Below are 18,383 nucleotides of genomic sequence, written 5' to 3'. Positions count from 1 at the left end.
GGCTGAAAGATCTATATTGGACTGAAAGGATAAGAGAAATGTCTGAATTGGGAAAATCTAACTCTGATCAGAGATATTTGATATATTCACAAGTGACTGAATTTTTTAGTTATGATAATATTTTGGCTATGCTTTTTAAAAAGGTTCCTTTTAAAAAAAGATATATAATGCAATATTTATAAATAAAACATAGGATATCTGGGATTTGTTTTGAAATTACCTGGGTTGGGGAAGAGAGAAAACAAAATTGGCTGTGAGTTGATAATCCCTGAAACTGGATAAGGGTACATGGGAGTTTATTATACCAGAATTTTGCAAGCCAAACTAAAGCAGAATCCTAGATTTTTACGATTATGGCATTCAACTGTGCACAGGTATCTTACCTAGCCTAAATTTGACAGCAACTAAAAAAAAAAAAATACTCTGTCCAATCTGCACTGTAAATAAGCCTTTCCAACATAAGTTTCCACAGAGACTATTCTTTTATTAAAACAACATTCCATCAGCTTATATAAAATTTAATTAAATTATAATAAATTATTACAAGTATTACAGACATAAACAGGTTGGGAAGAGACTTTTCGTAGCATACAAGTCAACTGCAAAGGGCAGGCAGGTAGGACTGAGAGGTGGCTGCAAACTTTCTGAAATGTGTACCGCTTCTATAAAAAAGGTTTTCGTACCTGGTCCATATGTGTTTGTTGTTTAGCTGAGAATGTGTATGTGTGTACGTAGGTAGTATATGTATTTATGTACACATGTATTTGCATATATGTAATGTGCCAGGCACATTACCAAATAGACATTTTAAAAGGGTGAGATAAAAAATATATTTTTTTCCTTGTATCCTAGAGATCTTCCTGAATACTCTTCACCTTTTTTTTTTTTTTTGAGACAAGAGTTTTGTTTTGTTGCCCAGGCTGGAGTGCAATGGCGCAATCTTGGTTCACCGCAACCTCCGCTTCCCCGGTTCAAGTGATTCTCCCGCCTCAGCCTCCTGAGTAGCTAGGATTACAGGCATGCGCCACCACGCCCAGCTAATTTTTGTGTTTTAGTAGAGACGGGGTTTCTCCATGTTGGCCAGGCTGGCCTTGAACTCCTGACCTCAGCTGATCTGCCCGCCTCAGCCTCCCAAACTGCTGGGATTACAGGCGTGAGCCACCGTGCCCGGCCTTTTTTTTTTTTTTTTAAAGAGAGTCTTGCTCTGTCGCCCAGGCTGCAGTGCAGTGGCATGATCATAGCTCACTGCAGCCTTGAACTCCTGGGCACAAGTGATCCTCCCACCTCAGCCTCCCTTCATAGCTGGGACTATAGGCATGTGCCACTATGCCTGGCTAATTTTTAAAATTTTTTGTAGAGACATGGTGTCACCATGTTGCCTAGGCTGGTCTCGAACTCCTGGGCTCAAGCAATGCTCCTGAATTGGCCTCCCAAAGTGTTGGGATTACAGGTGTGAGCCACTGTGCTTGGCTACTCTCCACTTTTGAGACTTCTGTACTAGTGCACAGCCTATTGGTTATGAATATTTAGTGTGACTGGCATTAATAAGTAGGTTTTATGAAGGGAATGGAAAATGAATGCCTCTTAATATGGCAATTAGATTTAGAATTTACTGTACCTCTATGGTTGTAGTGATTTTTTTCTCTTTTTTGAGGCAGGCTTGCTATGTTGCCCAGACTGGCCTTGAACTCTTGGGCTCAAGCAATCCTCCCATCTCAGCCTCCCTAGTAACTAGGGCTACAGGTGTGCACCCCTACACCTGGCTTGAATTTTTAATAACATTGAGGTTTATTTTTGTCTCTTATGCCTGTGTCTGTCTTCTTCATTCTCTCCCTCACCCTTAAATCCCTCCTGTTTCTGGACAGCTTCATACGTAGTAGGTGATGAAGGCATGACAATAAAGACGTGGCAGAATTATTCAGTATTGATCACAAACTCTGTGTCCCTGGGAAGGCAGCTGTGGAGCAGTGGGTGGTAGGGGGATGTGGGCTCAGGGACCAGAGACACCAGGTGGGGATCAGGGAGTTCAGATTGCATGACCTTGGACAACATATTTCCATGTGCACTTCAGCTGCCGGCTATGTAAAATTTCCCAAACATGCCAAGAGATAAGAATCCCCACATGACCTTGTTAAAAAAAGCAGACTCCTAGATCACCCCAGACCAACTGAAATCAGAATAACTAGAAGATGGGCCTAAGAATCTGTATATGAACAAGCACACCAGCGGATTCTTATAGTTAGATAAGTTTGGAAAATATAGTGAGTTAGGTGTGAGAATCTGCTATCTAGAAACGTCTTAAACTACAAGCCTGTTAGAATGTTAGAACTCCCAGAGAAAAGAAATTACCAATACTTTACTCATCTTTGTTACTTCTCTCCTGTTCCTTTCCTTCTTCACACCTCAGTTTCCCTTCTCATCTAAAACAGGGGGATCTTTGCAGTTACTGTGAATAACAAAGTGCTTTGAAAACTGCAAAGTACTTTTCCAAATTTAGTCATTATGTTATTGTACTAGGGGAAAAAAGAAATCAGGAAAAGCCCGTTTCCTGGCACGTTTTAGCTAACGTGAAAAATCAGGAAAAACTGAGTTTTAATTTCAAAGGAACGTGTTCTCTCTTCTCACTTTCAAGAACTTCACAATTGTCCTTACTACTTCTGTCTAACTGCAAGACTCATAGGGAGAAAAGTGTTCTTTCTGGCCAGTCTTCTGCCTCATCCCACCTGCTCCCTTCACCTGCCTCCTGAAAAGAAGTGCATGCTCTCCCAGCCTGCACAAGCACTCAACCTCCTAACAGAGTCTAAGCAAGGTGATCCACACTTCACACCCTTTTCATGGAATTTCAACTAAGGCACTCCTATAAGTCAAAAGACATAAAACATGAAAGTGGCAGAGAAGAAATTTCTGCTTTGAAACCAGAAGCATGTGGTGCAGTTGGTTAAAGGAAGAAACACCCACAGAAAAACACTTGCCTCCCTGCCTCACACTCAGCACCTGTTGATAGACCTTAAATAAAACCAGTGTGGAAAACCACCACCCAGAAACACTTGGATCAGCCCTATCAGGTGGAGACGCGAGGGTTCATCCAGCCTTCCCAAGGCCCCAAGGAGAAAGCTTTGCAACCTTGTTTCTAAGCAGCTCTTCAAGGACAATAGAGGCCACTGTAAATCTGTGGAGGGAGCTGCTGGATGCAAAGCCGGCTGCAGGCATCAGGGTATTTGCAAACCTCCTTTGGGCTTGTCAATCTCCATTAAGACCACAGCCACTGGCCAGGTGGTCCCCACGACTCTCTCCTCACCCCGTCTGTGGCGTATCTCCACTCTGCCAGGGGCTCATAAAGAGCACGATTGCAAAATATTAATATTTAGATGGGGCAGAACTGCACTTAGAGCCACAGGAGAGGGGAGGGCTGTAGGACAATTTCGTTTTGCAAGAGATCTTGACAATGTGCCAGAGGAAAGGTTTACAAATCTGATTGGCTGCCTTTTGATTTTCTGGCAACAGAGATAACTCGATGTTGGAAACAGGATAACTTTTCCAAATGGAAACTAACTTTGCTGTCAGTAAAGTAAATGTATTTGGGGGAAGTGTATCTCTTTGTAGAATTTAAAGAAAATTAACAAAACCCCACTGACCCTTTCAAAAACAAAACTTTCTTTTTCTTTTAAAATCACACTACATTACCTTCAGGAAGAAAAAAAAAATCGTCAGTGGAAAAATCTCCAAACGACAGATTAAGGTTAGATTACACACGGAATCCAAGATGGACATTCAGCCTGACCTCAACTTACAGGAGCTGCTTAGCATATGTGAACTCCAAATCACTGTGCTCACAGAAATAAGTGTGTCTGTACCAAGACAGTGCACAAGAGCCTGTTTCACCCAGAAAACACCTGCATTCTAGCACACGTTGGCCAGTGTTTCTGTAAGAGGATAAGAAACTTTAGTTTAGAGTGCTGGAGTAGATTGGACCATTCCCCACCCCCTGTATGACATGCCAGTCGCTGAACTGTTGGTCCTGCCTCCAATGGGGCTGCTCCACTGTGGAGGTTCCTATTATGGGGTGGAGGGGCTCTAGCAGTTCTCAAGGTAGATGGTAGGAGGGGGCTGTGGTGTTGGGGTGTGTGGAATTGGGGCTCCCTGGAACAGCAGAGGTGAAGCAGCTGCCTGCACTTCTCCTCCATCCCTTCCTTCCTCCCTTAGTATCAACTGTAATGTCCCTGGCGGCACTGGGTAGGGTGAAGTAGAGAGAAGGGCTGGGGGTCCCAGTGGAGGAAGACGACTCCCAGGTCATGAGGTAAGCTCTTTCTACATGGCCCCTGGTATGTAAAGGCACAGATGGCAGGAAGGTGGCTGCCAACACCAGGGGCCGGGAACCACGATCACAGAGTCTCTGATATGTGCTTAGAGAAGTGCCTGTGGTTGTCAGTGACTACACAGGCACTGTCACAGCCCTTACTGTCCCTTTTCCAAAAATCAAACAGACAAGCAAAATCCCACAGCATACTGGCTCTGACCCTTGCTGGGCTGGAAAGGGCACAGCGCTAACATGGTCAGAGAAGTCTGACTCCCACACGAGCTGGTGAACTCCACGCTGTCCTGAAGTCATAGAGACCCAACCTGCCAGCCACTGCCTGACCACGTGCCTGAGTCACCAAAGGCAGGAGGTACATAGGGTGAGGGGTGGGACCAACCAGCTCCAACAGGTCAAGAAAATACACTCAGTTGCTAGCTGGGGTTTTGTCCTTTCAATCCTCAAGGGACTTTAATACAACAAATACTGTTCTTATTCACACTCAGATTCACTAAGTCTTAAGAAAACAAAAGTAAATTAAAATTTTATTTTATTTTTATTATTTTAGAAACAGCGTCTCACTCGGTCAGCCAGGAGGGAGTGCAGTGGTGCAATCTCAGCTCACTGCAACCTCTACTTCCCTGATTCATGCGATTCTCATGCCTCAGCCTCCCCAGTAGCTGGGATTACAGGTCTGAGACACAGTGCCTGGCTTTTTTTTTTTTTGTATTTTAGTAGAGATGGAGTTTCGCCGTGTTGGCCAGACAGGTCTCCAACTCCTCACCTCAAGCGATCCCCTTGCTTCAGCCTCCCAAAGTACTGGGATTACAGACATGAGCCACCGTGAGGCCCTAAAATTTTAAAAAGCATTGAATTAATGGCTGTCTGTGCTACACAGCCTACCTATTTAGGCAGGGCACAGATATCTGTTCTTCTGACAGCAAATGTCTTTGGAAGAAGACAGGATATCCTTTTTTTTTTTTTTTTTTTTAAAGAAAGTTGCACAATTCTGAGCTGGGATAGAAATGCAGTGTGATAAATATGTAAATATGTTGTTATGGTATGGACATTCTCTAGAGGGAGTAATGGTAAAGAGGCAGCCAAAAATAGATCCAGCAGTTTTGATACCTCACAGCAGAGTTAAGGTACTTATCAGGAATAACTATCACTGTTAAAAGCATCAGCCCTGAAAAGGGAATCTGCAATCTGTAGCCAGTAACTGAGCCTAGTACCTAAAATGGGCAGGGTGCATGCCCAAAGGCAAATTTATCAGCAATGTGATTTACAGAAATGGAAAACAAGGACACCAAAAGTCTTTTTTTTTTTTTTTAACTTCTTAACCTTGTGGCTAAACAGTTTTGGGATTAGCTCCCCCAGTGCTCACTAACAGTAGTATTTTATTCATCTGGCGACCTTAACTCTCCAGAATAAGATGAAAATCCCAAAGTCAACAAACAAGCCTTAACAGAGTGGCCCAGAGATGAGAAACCACTCAGGTGCTTCCTTGGGCTCTCTTCTCTGTCACGTAACTCCATCAAGTCTACCATTGTGATAGCTGAGGGACAGATATCTGACCTCCTCACAATCAGCAAGAAGGGTGAATTTTCTTTTTTTTAAACTATGCTAAGCATATTTTTGAAAGGCTGCATTGGCAAATTTCAAACATCAGGAAACTCACTTCCTTAGAACCCTAGGGTTCCCCCAACAATCTAAAGAAAGTGATGTGTTGTTCTGTTACATAAAGGTGTCGAGTTCCTTCACGTTTCTAAATATCTGCTTTTCACACAGTGGGATTAAGAAACGTGGGAAGCAAGAGTCAAACCAAATTTAAAGAGCCACTCCATTTCCCAATCTTTACAAATGCGAAACTAGATAAAAACAGCTGTTTATAAGAGTAAAGGACAAATTGCTTTCATGTTCTCTGCCAAGTAAATCGCACCTGGAAATTTGACTCCTTTTCAATTCCATTGGAATGGGATAGCCATAGAGTGGCACAATGCCTATAACTGTAAATGCTGGAAGGTTTAAAATATCTAAAAATTTTAATTTTATATAAAATTTTATATAAAAAATACATTCTAAATAATAGTATCAGAAGAAAAATTTCATTTAGTATTTGTTACACTCTGAGGATTGTGGATTATCTCCCTTCGTCCTCACAACAGCCTTCAAATCTATTTTCCAGATAGGGAAACCAAGTCAGCACTTGCCCGAGGTCACAGAGCTGCCAGGCGGCAGGCTGGGACGGAGCCGGCTGGCTTCGTTCCACTCTGCCAGGCTGTGCGTTCAGAGGACAGCTATTTGCAGATGCCCTGGCTCCTTATGTGACCCACACATCCTTAATGCCTGGACGCTGGCTCAGCTGGGAGCATTTCCTAATGCTGACACTCCCTGCTCCCTGCAACCCTCATCAGAAGAACCTGCGAAATACCTGCCGAGAAGCTGCCACTCAGCTTGGCCATTTCCTTCAGATACTGAATTCCTTCCTCATTATTGTGTTTTAATGGAGAGACTGGCATTCCTTCTCAAAAGGGATTTCATGCTTCATTTTTCCTGTTCTGTCTCCAGAGGCCAGAAGGAGTAAGTGCAAACAACCTCTCCTCTAGAGTCCCAACCAACTCACACATTCTTCTCTCCTCAGCCCACCCTCCCCTGCCCATCTCGGGGCAGAGAACTGACATCCGACAGCTGCACTAATCTCTCCCAGTTGCTGCGAGCAACAGTGATGGCCCTGTGACAGGGCCCTGGCCAGGCAGCCGTCCCTCCCCATGCCCCAGGAACCCGCCCAGGCTGCACACAGCAACCCAATGCCCCGCTCCGACTGTTCAACCAAACCAGTGTGGCGTGAAGCACTGGGCAGAGTCTGAGGGACTTCACAAAGGGTGTGTAGTGGCTACCGAAGCTGGGTGGGCCACTCCTTGCTCTGGGCCTTGGGTGGGGGACAGGGTAGTCCTGACCAAGGCTTCTGTACCTCTCAGGTGAGGGGTGGGGGCAGTCTTCCCCTCCTTGAGGGACCTCTGTTCATAGCCCCCAGAAGTGTTTAAAATCTGTTTCTGCCTGCCCAAGCCTCAGACTCAGACTCTTCAATAGAAATGCTGACAAATATTTTATCTTTTCCCTGTTTTTAGGATGACATTTGACAAGGGTGGGATCAATAACGGGTATATGAGGAGTCTTGGGGTCTCTGTAGGTGGTAGGCGTGCAGTGAAGGGAGATAAACATTCCTTGGAACACTGGAGAATGCAGGAAAAAGAAGGCATTTCCCTTTGGTGGCCCCACTACTAAGATACAGGAAGGGGGTGGTCTCAGCTGCCCTCACTACTCATGGAGCCGAGGTTCCTGCCAGAGCCCCCTTGGGCTCCCTATGTACTAATTCCCAACAGAGATTTAATGTCATCACCTTGAACTCAGAGATGACCAGGGTCAATGAAGTACCAGACCCGGTTGGGCCCTGACCCAGAGGAAATTAAGTGAAGCACCACAGCCTCTGATGTAAAATCCCAAGGAGAAGTTTTGCATCCACCAGATCCCTCTGCCTGCCTGGAATCTGAGGGAAATGTGCCCTCCTGGGCCCTGAACTCACCCCTGAACTTTGTTTTATAACCAACCAGCTTGTTTTGTGCCTAGCCCGTACCCTGTCTCAAACATCACTCTTTCCTTCAAGCCTGGGCAAGTGCCTGGCACACAGTACAAACTCAATCATTTGCTGGGTACATTTTAACTGAAATGATGTTAACATTACTTATTACCCGAACTCCTTTCGTCAGGGGGCCATCTAAGATTACACAATAACTTTGGCCAAGTTTCACCCTCAGCAGTGGCTGTGCCAACAGGGTGACCATCCAGCTGCTGCCCTTGGGCCTTCACACACAAGACACGGCTCTGCGTCAAAGCTGCAGCCCTCCCTGCCGTAGGTGGCTCATCTGAAACCTCTCTGTGGGCTGTTAAGCACCTGAAATGTGGCTGGTGTGGCGCAGCCAAGACGGGCTGGGGTCGCGTCACACACACCAGATTTCAAAGAGTCAGTACATGGAAGCAAGAATGTGAATCACATCACTCACAATTTTTCTATTGATTATGTGTTGACATTATATTTTGATGATACTGGTATACTCGATGAAGCATTATTCATTTTGTCTCTTTCTTTTTACTTTTTAAAACATGACTACTAGGGCCAGGCAGGGTGGCTCACGCCTACAATCCCAGCACTTTGGGAGGCTAAGGTGGGCAGATCACCTGAGCCCAGGAGTTCAAGACCAGCCTGGGCAACATAGGGAGACTCTGTCTCTGCAAAATATACAAAAAAATTAGCCGCATGTGACGGCACATGCCTGTGGTTCCAGCTACTTGGGAGGCTGAGGTGGAAGGGTCATTTAAAAGCCTGGGAGGTCAAGGTGCAGTGAGTCATAATCATGTCACTGGACGCCAGCCTGGGTGACAGAACGAGATCCTCAAAATGAAATGAAATGAAATGAAATAAAAAATGGCTACTAGAAAATTCCAAGGACATGCGTGGCTCAGATTCTCTTGCTGGCCGGGCTGACCTGGATGCTTCTCCCAGCTGACTTCATTCACAGCAGGGTATGGCCAGTTGCTCAGTTCTATTCTGATGGACATTCAATGCCCAGCAACATCCTCACACAAAGGATGTCCTCTGTGTAGCCGCCTGCTCTCTTGAACACTCCGTCCCTCACCTCCGATTCCAAACGCCAGCTCGCCATAGCCTGACTCCGCTTCCTCCTCTGCCTTCTCTCCCTCATCTGGGGAGCCCTGGGGGAAGGGGGATGACTGACCATTGGTCATGTCAGGGTGAAGCTAACACCTGATCCTAAGAGCTGGCATCCCTACAGGCAGCTTTGTGTCTTCCTTTTGTTCTACGACACTTCATTCATTTGAAACACAGTGGAGTGGAGGGAAATGGAGTTGAGATTTATATGAGTTTGGATTTCCAACACTTTTTATTAAGGAACAATGGGCACCTTGCCAGTTGGTGGGGGGGTGGAGAAGGGGGACAAGTGCAGGAGAGTGAGAAGGCAACAGCTGTTTTGAGTTACAAACCTTCAGTCTAAGCGGGTAGCATCCCACTGTGGTTCTGCCGCCTCTGGGATTTGAAATGGAGCTGGTGTCTATTTTAGTTCTGGGTTAACAAGCTGTCTCTCCCACTAGCTACTGTCCCAGTCCACCGCCTGGCTAGGCCCCGCTGGCGCAGGCTGCCCCAGGCCTCCTATGATAGCAGGCTATTATGGGGATCGGCAGAGCAGAGAGGAGCAAAGGGACATTAACCGTGTTCTGTAATCAACTCTTTTTGGTTTCCAGATGCCAGCCCCACCCCATCTAGCAACAATTATAGATAGAGGCACAGGGCAGGGGTGGCCTGTGTGCCCCCACAAAGGATGCCTGGCAACTCTCTTCTTACGGGCCACCCCTCAGCCACAGCTGTGGGGCCAGCGAAGTGAGAGCCTGCCCAGAGGGGCCAAGTCCCTGTCAGGCTACAAAACTGTGAAGCCAACCCCTCACCAAACACAGGGCATTATTAGTAAACAGGTGAGGAAAATCCTCTAGGTCGGCTAGCTGGACGTGCAGGACTGAGGGTTCAACTTCACAGCCTGTCTACAGCACCAGCCCTACCATCATTGTGGATTAATCACCCACCAAATCCTACCCATCCCAACTATGAAAAAAATGACGAGCGTCCAGTGCAATGCCCATCTCCAACCTCTGTGCAGAGGAAGCCTGGCCTCTCCCTGGAGCAGGTCCTTGTTCAGAGGATTGCTCCAGGAGAACCTTGTCCCTCACCCAGGTCAGCATTTCAGAAGGAGACACCTGATCTGCGTCTATCGCTGCCACACACCATGCTATGCAGGCTTGGACTGCTGAGAAATCTCTTGTGGGAGCCACATTATTTTTCCTGCAGAATAGAATTATCTAGAAGGGGGTAAATGATAGTTTCTAAGGTGGTATCTGATCACAGAATAAAATATGAAGTGAGATGAAGTATACAGACGGGCTCAGAGACAGCCTGTATTCACTGCAGCACTGGCTCTGAAGGCTGCTGGGTAGGAACGTGAGCAGGAGCTGGGGTCCCCTGTGCTGTTTCTGCCTCTGCTCATGATTCTCTTTGGGAGGTTCAGCTGGTAATGTCATCTCTGCTCACTCGGGTCCTTGATCTAGAGAACTATTTCAGTATTTGCCACCCACCACAAGCCCACATCCTGGGGATGCTGTGAACATTCCTGAACCTGTGAAGTTTCCCAAATCTCTCAGAACTAGAGGGCCTACACAGGGAGGGGCCATATGCCTTTTCCTGGTAGACAGAATAAAACAACTGTTAAGAGGCAGGCTTTGGGGCTGAGCATGGTGGTTCATGCCTATAATCCCAGCACTTTAGGAGGCCAAGATGGGGCAGATCACCAGAGGTCAGGAGTTTGAGACAAGCCTGGCCAAAATGGTGAAACCCCATCTCTACCAAAAATTAGCCAGGTGTGGTGGTACACACCTGTAATCCCAGCTACTCGGGAGGCTGAGGCAGGAGAATCACTTGAACCCAGGAGGCAGAGGTTGCAGTGAGCCAAGATTGCGCCAGTGTACTCCAGCCTGGGTGACAAAGCAAAACTTTTCTCAAAAAAACCAAAAATAAATAAATAAATAAAAATAAGGTTTTAGTAACACAAGGATTATCTGGTCCTGCCCTCCTTCAATTTGAAGGATGAGAAAACAGGTTCAGATGTAGCTGGCTGAGGTCCTGTATGAGCAGAGAGAGGAGTGAGGTCTAGGCCTGACAACCAGTCTGTGCCCAACCCAATGATCAGGCAATTTCTTGAGACTGGGGAGTTCCGTAAAGACATTTTATAGCACTTCAATTGTTCAGCAGTTTAAATTCTTCGTAAGTTCCTTTTTCCCTCACCAATGGAAAAATGTCAGGCTAATGTGATTAAGGATAATCATATTTGACCTGGCATCAAGTTACTGTACGATTTGGATTTTCCCTATAACATAAGTCTTCAGCTTGCTCAGACTTTCCCATTCCTAAGTCACAGCTAAACATGTGTCTTCAAGAAGGAAATCTGGTCCATATATCAGGGATTCAGGCAAACAGATGCCCAAATTCCTGCATTCCCAAGCTGTCTTCTAAAACCCAAAGCTGCACGCGTGTATGGCCCTGCTGTGTGCTCGTGACCCTGCAGCTGTGTGTGACTTCCAGGATGGGCCACTTTCAAGTCTCTCAACGACAACAGGGGTTCCTAAGTAGTTCTTTGTTCTTTCTAATGCTTAAAATCTCTGGCAGTTAACATTTTTAAAGTGGCAATTTTCTAGGAATAACTTCCAAATCTATCAACTCATCAAGAATACAGGACTAACGGTTGCCTGATGAGTTATCAGAGAAGGTAGAGAAAGAAAGATGAGTCCCCTGAATTCTTGTGGGAAGTCCTGTCACTACTCGTGTTTTCTGCCTGGCAAGGCTGAGGATCAGAAACACTGGAGCTGGGAAGCCCCTACAATTGAAGCTGGATGGCAGAGCAATCACCTGTCACTTTTTTATTGAAACATATCAGGTTCTATTTTTGGCCAAGTGTCCTGCACTAAGTAGAACTTTCTCTGACCCCAAAATGGCTTCTCAGGTTTCTGTGCTATCAGGTCCAGCTCAGTTCAAACACTTCTGAGTGCCTATGATGGACCAGTGCTGTGCCAGGGGTATCCAACACGTGGGCTGTCCCTGTTTGGGCCACATATTCATGCATTGCTAATAGTCATTTGAGTTGCAACATCTTTTGCGAAGAAAATCTATCTGTTGTCCAAGAACACCCATGATAGCAGACTCCCCAGTGTTCAGGGGCTCACTGGTGACTACTCAAGGGGCTTTGCTGAGAGAAAGAAGGCACAGTGAACCATGTGAACACCCTGTGGATACAGCCACCCTCTGACAACTCTCAGCCAACTTTTTCCCCACACCAATACTTTCTTAACTGCCTCCCTAATGTTGTTGTGCCCAAGTTCAATCACTGGAGCCCGGTGTGGAGTAACGGGACTTAAGAACATTGTCACATGCCAGGAGAAACAGGAATGAACAAGGTCTAGTTCACTCTTTCTCCTACCTTAGTGGGTTATCTGAATGGGTCTCCATGTGGGTCTCCAGTCCATACTTGCAAACAAACTCCTTGAAACATACTGGGCAGTGAAAGACTTCATCAGCTTTCTTCTCCAAGTCACCTGACTGCCCGTCTTCTACCATCTGAGGGAAAAGGAAAAAAGTGAAGTCACGAAGGTCTCCCACATGGGATGGCTTCAGAAGAGAGGCCAATGCTAAATTCAGAGATTTACAATAATAAAAGGCAAGGGTTGCATTATCCAATCCTGATTATTAAGGACCTGACCATTCATTCATTCACACAACAAATACTCCCGGAACGCTACCATCCATCCATCCATCCATCCATCCATCCATCCATCCATCCATCCATCCACCCACCCACCCTCCCACCCACCTGACAAGTACTTTTGCAGCACCGGGTATCTGCCAGGCACTGGTAATAAAAAAGTGAGGACAAAAGAGTCCCGAATGCTTATGCAGCTTGTGCTTTAGCTAGAAAAAACAGGTAGAAAGCATGGAAACAATTGTAAAAGCTCTTCATTTCATCTCTGGGCTCAGCAGAGGGGCTCAAGAGGAAGTGCACATTGGTACTCTTTTCTTAGACACTTTACAGAAACAGTATGGGAAAACACAGGTTAAGAGCTTAGGATGTACGTCTGCCAAGTCTCCACACTGAGAAAATAAAGATTAGTGGTATTTCTGACAGAAGTCCCATGAGCAGGTGAATCTGCACTGGGAGCCAAGAGGACCTTTTTAGCTGGTGCTGGGTCTTCTCTCTCTGACTCAGCATCGTGACTCAGTTTCCTCTTGGAGGACAATCGCCTACGTTTCAGAGGAGATGGAGGGGCTGTGGCTGTGGCACTGTTAGGGTCCTTCTCATGGATCTTCATATGTCTGAAAAGAACACACACACACACACAATGTGATCTAACAAAGAAGTCAGTTCATTTATGTTTTTAATATTTTATATTTAGGCACTGGTACTTAAACTTTCTTTAGTTAAGAGATATGAGGTATAATTTATACAGTGACTTCTATCTTTTTAAAACTCTATAATCTCCTTGAACCTCTCTTAAAGCTCTTACAAGTGCTGTCCAAAAGCGTTGCTTAATGTCTTGCTGTTCACTGGAAGACATTCATGAACTTAACTGACATTAACAAGATGAAACAAACTATCTGGTGACCTGTTCCACTCATGCAGACAAAAAGTACTATTTTAGGACATGGAATTCTATAGAATAAAGAATTCCCAGATACCTAAACTGTTCCACTAGTTCATAAACTAAGTGATAATGCTATCCTTGCCCCAAGAACCCACTGCCCATCTATCTGTTGTACACATCTCTCTTTTCTGCTTTGGAAGCATTTTGGTGGTCAAATTTGAGACATGCTAACAGAGCAAATGTCCACAGTGCTTAAGACCTGAAAGCAGTTCCCTGTTGTTCGTAGTATTGTGTGGATTTATAGATCACAAGAGTTAACTCGGACAGTGGAATGAAAAAGTTACATGTGGTAACTCTAATATCTATAGGACTAGGCTACCCATATAGTTAAGTATTATATAAAATATGTGCATGTCTATTCCAAAAAGAGAGTCTTATGGGTTATTCAACTTAAGTGACCTTACTTTATTGAGTTCTAAAACAAACATTCTAAGAACAAGGTCCCAAGATATACAGGAAACGAATGACATTACAAATGAATAGTGAGTTTTAATTTCCTAATTTTGCAACATAAAAATGATTTAGTTTTGCCAATGACAATCATCATCACCCTCATCACGTAGCCGTGGTTGAACTGTGCCAGATTTAGGTCCATAGCCACAGCTTTTTATGAATAACTATTCTATAGGATTATCTTGCTTGAGAAATTCTCAGGAGTAGGGAAAGACAGCAAAATTTTCATGAGCTATCCTGTCAACCTTCTGAAAAGAAGTTCTGCTCTCTTTTTAGCTGTACTCTCCTTTTTTGTTGTTGAGATGGAGTCTTGCTCTGTCGCCCAGGCTGGAGTGCAGTGGCACGGTATTGGCTCTCAAGAGGTCATGGCTGCAGTCAGCTATGACCATGTCATTTCACTCTAGCCTGGGAGACAGAGTGAGAACCGGTCTCAAAAAAAAAAAAAAAAAAAAAAAAAGGAAAGAAATAGAATAATAATAAAGAATCACAGACAACCATTATTTAGTTCTTGGCCTCCTAAAGCCTTGTGAAAGTTAATGGGAACAAGTAGCTTTGTTCTAAGCACCTCTATTCCAAAGTGATTATGATTTGAGGACACCATCCCTCAATATCAGCATTAGGAGCAAAAAAGAAAGGCTGGCAAGTTTTTCACACTCCAATTTTAGAAATGCTCATTTTAAAGAAAGCATCTAAGAGTTGAGAAAGTATAAGAGATGTAAACTAGCATCAAACCTGCCCTTTCAATAAATTACTCAAAATTAATTTTAATTAACAAAATCCACGCCCTTTTCTACAGTTGATATGAGAATATTAAAAATTAGAGGTTGACAACTGTAAACAGTTCATGAGCCCATTTCAAGCTATATCTTTTGAATCATATGACACAATATTTATAGAAATACAAAATGGTAATTATTTTGTTCTTGGGATTTATGAAAGAAGCTGTTTTCATAAAGGAGGGACTGGGGCCAACACTTAGTTGAGGGCCTAGTAGGAACCTTAGACAGATCATTATTTCCATTTTGCAGATGTGGCAGCTGAGGTGCAGGGAGGCCAACCTGCCCATAGCCTCAGAGCTTGAGCCGACCTATGTGCACCAACTCTGAGCTCATGCTCTTCCCCCAAACCCAACCTATCTCCCAAGACCATGCCAGTCAGTTAACTCCGTTCTGGATCACCAGCTGGAATCTTAGGGATATAACCTGAACCTGGACACTTCCTCTCTGGTGGACTGTGGCCCAAGGTGGCACAGTTACTACCAAAGTGAAGAGGGTGAGGAACCCACAGCTCAGGCATAGAACATTCCCACCTCCAGTTTTGCTCAAGGACTGCAGAGCCTCTGTCCTAGTCTGGAAAACCGGGGCTGCCCTTGAACTGCATCACTCCTAGAAGTGGCAGAGTGACCAAAGCAGGCCAAGGCAGTCTGACAGACAGCGGCTCACTCCAGTTCTCCCACTGAGCCCCGGAGTCCCAGGTGCAAAAGCACAAGCACCGCTCCATTTCAGGGTGAAATCCCCAGCTACTGGGTACAACATGGGAAGTTCCTGCTTTGTCCTTCCAGCCGCTTGATGAGCAAAAGCTGCACTGACAACCTCAATTCAGCCCACGGGTGAACTGCAGGGTTGGAGGGGTCCGGCCAGGTCTGACGATGGATTTGATGTAGTGAGAGATTCTCCCCACTGCTCTGACCCCTGCTCTGCTTCCCTAGCCTCCAACAACAGGAGTGGCAACTGGAGCTGTTCATTTCCTCCCAAAAGCTCACAGGAAGTGCAGCCAGGATCATCATGATGAGACACTAATGACCCCTTCCCTCAAGCTGTGGCCAAAACAAATTAGGGGTGGTGGGAAAGAGAGTATTCCAATCCTTAGAAGGCTTGGGTCTGTCTTTCTCTCAGGGTTGATTTCAAGGGCTAATTTGTCTAATTTCCACGCATCCTGAGAGTCAATAAATGACAAGGAGCCCATGAACTGGAAGGGAGCTGGGATGGGATTCAGCCCTCTACTCTGCATAGAAAGTCCCTCTCCACAGCAGACTGGAGGCATCACCATTTAGTTCTGCTTGGACACTTCCACCAACAAGGACTTTTCCGGCTCTTCTAATTGTTAAAACCATCTCCCTCACATTGACTCAGAAATTCTGTCTATCTGTCCTCAAGGGAGATGCTGTGTTATAACATCAGTCCATGTTCTCATCTGCGTGGCAGCTCTTCAAATAGTGTAAGAGGACTACTGCGTTTCTGCAATGTGTTCTCTTTTCAAAAGCGAACAGCCCCCCTCAAGCTCTGCTTGCAAGTCTGTGGAATTATACTGGTCCTAAGTAAACTTGGAATGCTCTCCAGTGTACAGGTATCCTTCATGAAATGCTGGATCCAGATGCAAACTCCAGTCTGGATGTGATCCGACAGCTCAGGGCACATGGCTGGCACTATGACCTCCAGAAGGTACATAAAGGGAGCCTGGGTGGGTTCCATTGGGTGTGTTTATACCCTCAGTTCCTACCAAGTTTGTCGTCAATCACGATCCCCACGATTCCTTCATTTACTGCTATCAAACCACATCTCCTCCATTCTGCACCTGAGCAGTGCATCTTTTCACCTTCCAGACTGGCGAGGGTGTGAAAGTCTTACATTAACAATATGCGATGTTGGTGTGGTTCAGAAGACTGGTACTCTCCCATCGTTGGTGAGAGTAGAAATGAGTGACTGCCTTTCTGCAAAGTGGCTGAGCACTAGAGATATGAATTTTAAATATGTATGCTCTTTGCCTCAGTAATTCTACTCCTAGAAATCTGTCTTAAGGTCTAATAACTGAACAAATGTGCAAAGATCCATATATAAGGATTCATGTTTCAATGGATACATTGCACAAACACTAGCAATGGCAGGAATTCCTACCAGCTGGTCTTAGTATCTTAAGCTGGCCCCTCTGCTCTTCCTCTTGCTCTCTTATTTTCCATTTTCTATCCAGCAGCCAGACTGAGCATCTAAAACACAGGACCAATCATACCACTCCCCTGCTTAAATTCCTCTGACAGTCCCATTCTTAGAATTAAAATAAATCTGGCTTCCACCTATCTGCTAGACTTCAATAGTGGAGCACCCTGCCCTCTTCCATCCCAAAGCTCTTTCAGACAGACTAGCCCCTGTGGGTCCCTCAAATGCATCCAACTAGTTCCCGCCGCTGGGACTCAGATGCTTGCTGCTCCTGCCTGGAAAACTGCACCCCAGACCTTCCCAAGCCTGGCTCCTGCCATCCAGGTTTCGTGCCACGCGCCTCACCTGCAAAGCCTTCCCTGAGGCCCCACACCCTACTTGTGCAGATGCTCTTACACCCACAATTCAGCGTTCCTTCCTCCACAGCACGCAGCAGTAGCGGAAGGTATCATGTATTTTACTCGTCTGACTGTCCCCTCACCCTCAGTTGAAAGTAAGTTCCATTACAGCAAGAACCTGGTCTATGTTGTTCTCTGCACGAGCCCTGGTGGCACATAGGTGTTGGTCAGTAAGTATCTGCTAAATTGCTGGATGGAAGAACAAACAAATAAATATTTGTTGAATCCCTGAATGGACAAATGAAGGAAGGAAGGAATGAAGTATAGGTAGAAAATGTTTGCTTCACTCAGAGTATTACTATGACATACACTCTCAGGTTCCAGGACATCTTATAACTTGCCTTGCTAGAATTTGGTGTGAGCAAACATGACACGAGATTATGAACAGTGCCACACTGAAGGGACTTCAATCGAAAACACTCCAACAATGAACACTGAGGACATGTGTTAATCTTTTCTTATTGGAATTCATATGTTTGTTCATTCAAAACAATACCTACACTCATTGTAGAGAGAGGTTAATATAAAATCCAAGTATAGTTCTGCCTTTCCATAAAATTCTGTACTTTTCTTTTGGAAGCATGACACTTTAACAGTAGGAATCCTACCGCACTGTGGTCTTAGGAAGGAATTTTATCAGAACTTTTGGAGTCAAGAGAAGTTTTATCCTATTCATAACACCCAAAGAGGCTTTTACAGTGATGAACGAACACAAATATAGCAGATGTTTTTTAAACGTGGAAAAAACCCCCAAATCTGAGCATTTTTTGGCACAATTGGAGCCTACTTTGAATCTAGGAGTAGATGCTGATTTTCAACTTAAATGGCTTTTCTCCCACAAGTGTAATCATTTGCTTTCTAAAATTTGAGATGGTCCATTTTAGCAGGGTAGGTTGTCTGTAAGAATATTGAAAACATCAGAGTTAAACCAAAGAGTACACCCTGTGCAAGGGCTGAAGGCTGGTCAATAACTCCAGGGAGACAGACCAATCC

General features: G+C 45.1%; 1 protein-coding gene across 15 annotated transcripts in view; it reads right to left on the bottom strand.

Annotated features, from left to right (window-relative positions):
• RREB1 (ras responsive element binding protein 1) overlaps positions 1 to 18,383 on the bottom strand; it is a 143,905-nt gene that overhangs the window by 27,475 nt on the left and 98,047 nt on the right. For all 15 annotated transcript variants that reach the window (XM_009450456.5, XM_518223.9, XM_001164032.8 and 12 more), the window contains 2 exons: positions 13,133 to 13,277; positions 12,388 to 12,524 (listed from right to left, as the gene is read on the bottom strand). In XM_009450456.5, coding sequence (XP_009448731.1) covers positions 12,388 to 12,524; positions 13,133 to 13,277 — 282 coding nt within the window. The remainder of the gene's footprint in view (positions 1 to 12,387; positions 12,525 to 13,132; positions 13,278 to 18,383) is intronic.

Source organism: Pan troglodytes, chromosome 5 (genome assembly GCF_028858775.2).
Source record: "Pan troglodytes isolate AG18354 chromosome 5, NHGRI_mPanTro3-v2.0_pri, whole genome shotgun sequence".
NCBI classification, from domain to species: domain Eukaryota; kingdom Metazoa; phylum Chordata; class Mammalia; order Primates; family Hominidae; genus Pan; species Pan troglodytes.
The sequence above is the reverse complement of the archived record's forward strand: the minus strand, read 5'-3'. Positions and strand labels throughout refer to the sequence as shown.